Raw genomic sequence first — 7,197 nt, forward strand, 5'->3', positions numbered from 1 at the left:
AAGGAAGGAAGGAAGGAAGGAAGGAAGGAAGGAAGGAAGGAAGGAAGGAAGGAAGGAAGGAAGGAAGGAAGGAAGGAAGAAATAGGGAGGGAGAGAGGAAAAGTTTTTCTCATTTAGCCATAATAACTGAGAGCAAGGAGTGCCCTTTATCATTGCTAGCCCTTCAATCACCTCCTCTCTCAATCACTTCTAGTTCCATGAGGTAGCTGAGAAGAACAGTACCAATGGTCTCCTTCCTCCATAGCTTTTAACACCACTTGGATGAGTTGAGAGCTAAAGGCCTTTGGGTGAGATGGAAAACCACAAAACCTTGCAGCTGATAAATGCTTTTTTCCCATTCATTTATTCATAATTATTTCTTATTAAAGTCATATTACCATTTTAACACGTGGAATTCCAACCTATCTATGTCTTAGGAGCCTAACAAGTTACCTTAGGTACATTGAGGTTAAGTAACTTGTCAGCAGTCAAATAGTGTCAGAGGTGAGATTGGCTTGTGAAGATCACATAGCCAGTAAGTGTCTCAGAATTAGGATTTGAATTCAAGTCTTCTTGGCTCAGTACTCAATCCACTATACTGTATAGCCTCCATGTTATGATCTGAGGATTCAGTGAGTATGGGAGTGTTATCTCTTGGGTTCTATGATTCCCATGCCTAGGGAGATGGGGGTAGAAGGCAGTCCCTTTGTGAATCCAAGTCACTTTTCTCTTCAAGAAGCACTACCCACACTCTCTAGTCTACCACAGTATGTGTTATATCCAAAAGCCATCTCAGGTGACTTTTATTAAAAGTTGCTTTCCTAAAAATACATTATTGATTTTATTCCCCTGAGACTTTTAAGTTCCCATCTCTGGTTCAAAATAGCAACCGGGAGGGAGAGTCACAGTCAAACTTTGACCAATTCACTACTGCCTGTAACTACCCACTACTTCCATCCTCACCTGTATTTCAATGTCCTCTTGGGTGGGTCCTCTGATTCTGATCTCCTCCAAGTGGGGCATCTTTTCCTTGGTGAGGAAGACCTTGTACTCAATCTGGTTGTCTTCCAGGACTGAGGGGTAGGTGATGTTGTACGAGATGCTCCTCTTCCCAGACACCACATACTGCCCTCTTACCTTCACAGCTATGGTTCCCAACAGTGTTAATATTAAAGGAAGCACACTAGTCATCTGTTTCCACTCTCTGTCTACAGTCAGGGATTGATGCAGAAACCTCTGGACATCCAGGAAAGAGGCTTAGGGAATGGGGTGGGAGATGTGAGCAGGACCAATGGAAGTAAAAAGGAAAAAGTCACAAAGGACAAGTGGGATACACTCTCAGACAGCTGGTCACTACAGTTAAAAGTTGCATCAGCTGGGGGGGGGTTCCTTCTGTAAATCACACAGCCAGCATAACGAACAAGACAACAGATTTGTGGTCAGATAACCTCTGGGGAGTTGGGATTCTGGCACTACTCATCTTTCTGACCTTATGCAAATGGCTTATTAATCACTCTGGACTTCAGCTTGTTCATCTACAAAATAAAGGGCAGTTGTACCTATATATAGGCTATAATCCTTTGGAAGTGGAAATATTTTCACCGCAATGTGAGACATGCAAGTGATCGGCACATAGTAAACACTTAATAAATGCTTTTTAATCCATTCAGTGCTCATAAATAGTGCTAACTTCAGGGGGTTTTATAGATATTCTAAGGTCAGCTGTGGGCAAGACCCAGAAGGGCTAATTGTGGTGTTGCCTTTTCTTCTTGCCTACTTACCCAGGTGTGTGAAGAGAGGTTTCTTGTTGGTGATATGCACAGTGGTGAAATTAGGAGAAATTGTCAGGAATGTGACATACTCTAGGAGGAAATTCAAACAGGAGATGGATGGGTCATGCCCTTTGATCAGAATGCTATGAAATTAATCTGAGTTGTCCTGTGTTTTTTCATCAGACTGCTAGTGAAAAGGAAACTTCTGTTAAGGAAAAGCACCATCCCCAAGCTGGCAAAGGTTCTGCTGTACCTTGGGCCCTCCCTCCAGTGTAAGAGCCGCTCACTCTGCTGCACGTGGTGTTGTCTCCCCCACAGACCTGACACACATCCTTCATATGTCCAGAATCCATCCTGCCATCGCATCCAAATGCCTGATCAAAAGACAAGGCGAAAGATTGGATTCTGGGGTACAAAGAAGACTAGGACCTGACCTTCCCCACTTTGCTTTTCCCAGGGCCATTTCAGACCCATCTAGAAGTGGGAAGACTCACCACCCCTGGGAGCACCCTCCCTCCTTGTGTTAGCTTTAATCCCAGCTGCTTAACTGCTCACAGGACTTGGAGGATAACTTAGATAACAGCCTTATTCCTTCCTATGAGATGGAGGACCACCAGACCTTACCATCTGCCCTGCCACTGAACCCTGTGGTACTCCAGACTTTACCATATACCCTATCTCTACATCCTGCAGCGGCCCCCTGCACTATCAATCCACTTATATAATCCAGGGGCTCACGGGTCTTGTCATCTAACCTCATTGCTTTACTCATAAGACTATTGGGCCTTTCCATTCAACCTGCTGCTTACCTCTCTTTTATGTGTTGTCTCCCCCAATCAGAGTGCAAGCTGTTTGAGGACAAGATCTGTGTCACCAAAACTTAACATAATGCTTGGCACATGGTAAGCACTTAATAAACCCTTTTTTTATTCATTCATATATGCATACATACACAAAGGCATCCTGGACAAGTGTCCAAATGAAGTGATTTGAGGGGAGAGCAAAGGGGATGATGTCAAAGACAAATTCCACCTGCTTCAACACTCTACCTTGGGTTTGTGGAAAACAGTCAATAAACATTTTATTAAGCACGTACTATGTGCCAGGCACTATGCTAAGCATTGGGGATTAAAAAAAAGGCAAAAAACAGTCCCTGTCCTCAAGGAGCTTGTAATCTAATGGGGGAACCAAGAATCCCTTCAAGCTTCAGTCTGATTTTCCTAGACAGACAGACAGACAGACACACACACACACACACACACACACACACACACAGAAAAATGGCCTTACATACCCTGCATCTGCCCATCACACAGAGGCTCATGGTCCCCTCTCCCTGGTGATCTGTGGGCACACATCGAGTACCATCCAGGAAACTTTCCCCACGGCTCACTATGAAATTCTTTCCAGCTGCCCAGCACATATGCTTGCAGAGATCATTTCCTGGGAAGGCAGAGATGTGAAGGAACTATGTGTTATACTACCTGATGCCTAAGAGCGAGAAGAAGGTGTGGAGGAAGCAATGATAGCTTGTGAAATCAGGTCAGGGTCCTGCAGAGCTTTCATCACTGGCCTTAGAAGCAGATCTTACTTGAGGACTGCTACTGCTAGCTATTTAAAGCTCCCATTTTTGTTTTGTGATAGAAGATACCCCAATATTTAAAGTACAAGACAAAAGCCCTGAATTAATGTTCACTTGTTTATTACACTTCTAGAGCAGACTTAAAGTTTAGAGACAGGTTTGGGAGAATTGAGTTATGTCCCCCAGAGATAAACAAAGGCTACGAATAAATTTTTCTCAAAAGAAAAAATGGAAACTATTAACAACCATTGGATATCTTCAAATGACCAACAGCAATAGAAATGCCACTCAGTACAACCCTGAGATTTTACCTCACTCACTCTCAGGGAATTGGAAAATATGACAAAACATGGGAACAGTCAGTGTTGGAGAGGCTATGGAAAGACAGGCACAATAATGCATTGTTGGTGGAGCTATAAGTTACCATTCTGAAGAACAATTTGGAATGATGCAAATAAAGTTGAGTAAATGTCAATATCCCACTGTTAGATATATACCCCTAAGGAGGTAACTGACAAAAAGAAAGTTTCCACCAAAATATTTATAGCAGCATTTTTGTGTGGTAGCAAATAATTGGAAACAAAATAGATGCCTATCGATAGAGGAATGTCTAAATAGATTGTGACATATGAATGTAATAAAACAAAAAATATAAGAAATTATAAATATGTTGAATACAGAGAAGCATGGAAAGATTTACATGAACTGATACAAAATGAAGTAAGCAAGGCCAAGAAAGCAATAAACACAGTAACTACAAAAACAAAAATGGAAAGAGCAATAACTACGAAACAACTGAAAAAATGAATTCTGCAAAATTACACAGACTAAGCTTGGCCCTTAAAGAAGAGATCAAGGAAGACATCTGCTGACTCTTCTGAAGTAGTGGTGCATTTGGGAAGGTTCATAAGTGTGGAATTTTACATACTACTTCAGATTTTTTTTAATGTATTGATCAGTTTTGCTGAATTTTTTCCTCTTTTTCTTTTCTTAATATTTTAATTCTTTGTTATAAGAGATGATGGGGGAGGAAAATGGGGGAAATTCAGTTAAATAAAAAATTATATATCTATAATATATTTTTAAAAGGAATTGCCATGTATTTAGGCCATGGATAGTCCTAAAAGAATCTTGGGGGGGGGGGGTTTGTGTGAGGGTTTGGGTTTTTTCTATTTGCTGTCTTATATTCCTAAACCATGAGTCCCCATTCAAACTCCCTAGGTGTTAACAGCTATAGAGGTAATGACGACTTGCATGGAAGCTCTAGGAATATATAGGTAAGGAGGCAGACCAGCCTAGCCCAAGGCCAGGAGAACAGACCCTTATTATAATATGCAGCAAACTTTCACAGTAAGCAATGTGATAAGCCAAAAGAAGAGAGCAGCAGGCCTGCAGGCAAACAAACACACCCTTTTTTTTTTCTCCTTCTGTGCCCTCTCAGGCAATTGTAATGCTCTAATATCCTAACTCAACTCAGGAATGCAATCCATAGGTAAAACCTAGTCTCCCCACCCATTAAAACCCTGGAAAGCTTAAAGTATGATGGGGAAGTAGGGAAAGCTGTCAAGATGTCAAGAATGCCATAAATCATGGGAGAAGCTAAGATTGTGCTTGAGAATCAAGGAGTGCCAGGAGCTTCCAAAATTAGAGGGCTATTTTCTTCCTGGGTTTGCTTCCCAACTTTAGGCCCTTAATTAACACTGCTAGGATTGGCAATAGGGCTGAATTCAATCAGTAACTGTTTTCCCACACTGAGACCAAGGGCCATCCCACTACATCCTAAAATTTAACTTTAATAAATTTGGCTTTTGATACATATGTTTTGTACATGTTCTTTCTTGTCTTTTCAGTTGTGACCACTTATCCACCACAAAACCATCCACTTGAGAGAGCACATGATGCTGCATAATGGGGAAAATAAACAGAACTGAATCCCAGTAAGTCTTTTCAACCAATATTTCAATACATTTGCTGATAAGGTCTCTACCCCAAAATATCTCCAGTATACTCTATCATTCTAACCTTATTATTTCATTCCTTTGGGCATTTAAGGCTTCTAGACCACTGAGCAGTTAGTTATAAGCAGAGACATTATCTCCAGCACTTAGGACAGTACCTGGTACAGAGCAGGCATGTCACAAATGCTTGTTGATTGATTTATCTAGTGAACTGGAAGGGACTTTAGAAACCACCTTATCTAATCCCCTCATTTTATGGCTGAAGAGTATGAAGCCCAGAAAGGTTAAGTAACTTGGCCAAAGTCACACAGGTAACAGGTGACAGAGCTGGGATTTGAACCCTGACACTCTGACTTTAAATTCAATACTTTTGCCAATGCACCACAAAGGAATGGACACAGATAGAGGTAATAGAAGGACACCAAAACTAAATTCTAGCAGTGCAGTCCCAATATAGTGAGGGTCACAGAGAGAGAGAGAGAGAGAGAGAGAGAGAGAGAGAGACGGCCTCACTTCTCTCCTGCTATTCTCGTCCCCTTCCCCTACCTTGGCTATACTGAGCAGCCGACTTCCAGCTGTAAAAGGTAGGGACTCCAGCAGTGAGGTATAGTGGTTTCCCATCAGTCGTAGCACATTGCTCAGACATGAACTCTAGCTGGGTCTTTACACAGGCCTGCAGAAAAGAGGAATGGAGGCTATCCAGAGGAGACAGAAAGTGATCTTTGACAGACAAGACTATTGAGAGGAAAGCTCCAATTATTTAAACTTGGTCAGGAAAACTGTAGCTGGTCAGAAAAAAAAAATGAAGAGAGGATCCCCAAAAGAGACAGTGCATCTCAGCCTTTTTCATGCCAAAGTTCATGAGGATAACTGGCATTAAAGCCTTTCCAGGGCGAGACACAATGTGTCTAAAGTCATAATTTGCTCTATAATGTCCCAGGACACAGGATCTCAGGTTACTTTGCCTGAGGAAGAGAGAATGCTGGAGGCATAAGAGTTTTCTTCAGATACCTCTGAAGGGCTATCACATACTTATTTTGTATAGCTCTGGAAAACAAAATTAAGATGCACAGATGGAAGTTAGGAGGCAAATTGCAACTCAGTTCAAGAAAAAAATCTTTGTATTGGCTTAAACTGTACATTTATGAAAGGTAGCAAAGCCCTGGTAACCGGTAGCACAGATGTCCCAGCTTCTCCCTACCCATCTGGGAGTGTAGGATTTAGTGTTTTCTTATCTCTATCAGTTCAGAAAGCTGTAGAGGCAATTCTTGCCCTAAGGGAGGACCTCTAGGGTCTTGTCCAATTAGACACTCACTGTAGTGGCTTGGCTCCTCCAGATAATAGGATTCAGGGTTAACAGAGGTCTCTACCCCCACAACTGGTCTAAAGAGAGCATCCCTACCTGAGTGTTGCACAGCTCAGCCTTGAGGTCAGCTCCTGCACAGTCACGACCACCAAAGGCTGGTCTGAAAAGCACCATTGGGCATTGTCAGGAGGGAGAGCAATGTGGACAGCTTCCTTGCCACAGTGTACCTACAGCCTGCTCCTAGATGAAGGAAGCACCTGTGTTCTCTCATCCCAACCCACCCCCACCCACCCCCAGAAACTGAGGTCCCATGTACCTAGGGTTGTTGCACTGCCGTCTTCTAGTGATGACTCCCCCTCCACAGGTTCGAGAGCAAGTGCTAGGAGGGCCCCAACTAGACCACTGTCCATGTACCAAAGAGACTGGGGTCAACTCTTCCAGAGAATGGCAGTGGCCCTTAAAGCACCACTAGAATAGAAAAACTTGTTGAAAATAAAGTAATTTAAATGTCCAAATCTTGTTTGATTCAGGGATTCCACTGCTAAGCATATGCTAGAGAGAGAGAGAGAGAGAGAGAGAGAGAGAGAGAGAGAGAGAGAG

At 42.5% G+C, this 7,197-nt stretch overlaps 1 protein-coding gene across 1 annotated transcript in view; it reads right to left on the reverse strand.

Annotated features, from left to right (window-relative positions):
• Window positions 1-7,197, reverse strand: part of ADAMTS13 (ADAM metallopeptidase with thrombospondin type 1 motif 13) — a 54,409-nt gene that overhangs the window by 24,452 nt on the left and 22,760 nt on the right. The window contains exons 13-19 of the mRNA XM_069069173.1: window positions 6,914-7,065; window positions 6,694-6,757; window positions 5,838-5,964; window positions 3,046-3,194; window positions 2,005-2,125; window positions 1,761-1,841; window positions 943-1,124 (exon numbers count right to left, since the gene is read on the reverse strand). Coding sequence (XP_068925274.1) covers window positions 943-1,124; window positions 1,761-1,841; window positions 2,005-2,125; window positions 3,046-3,194; window positions 5,838-5,964; window positions 6,694-6,757; window positions 6,914-7,065 — 876 coding nt within the window. The remainder of the gene's footprint in view (window positions 1-942; window positions 1,125-1,760; window positions 1,842-2,004; window positions 2,126-3,045; window positions 3,195-5,837; window positions 5,965-6,693; window positions 6,758-6,913; window positions 7,066-7,197) is intronic.

This window comes from Petaurus breviceps, unplaced genomic scaffold (genome assembly GCF_028583685.1).
Source record: "Petaurus breviceps papuanus isolate PSGF00001 unplaced genomic scaffold, PetGlider_PUasm1.0 90779, whole genome shotgun sequence".
Classification (NCBI taxonomy): domain Eukaryota; kingdom Metazoa; phylum Chordata; class Mammalia; order Diprotodontia; family Petauridae; genus Petaurus; species Petaurus breviceps.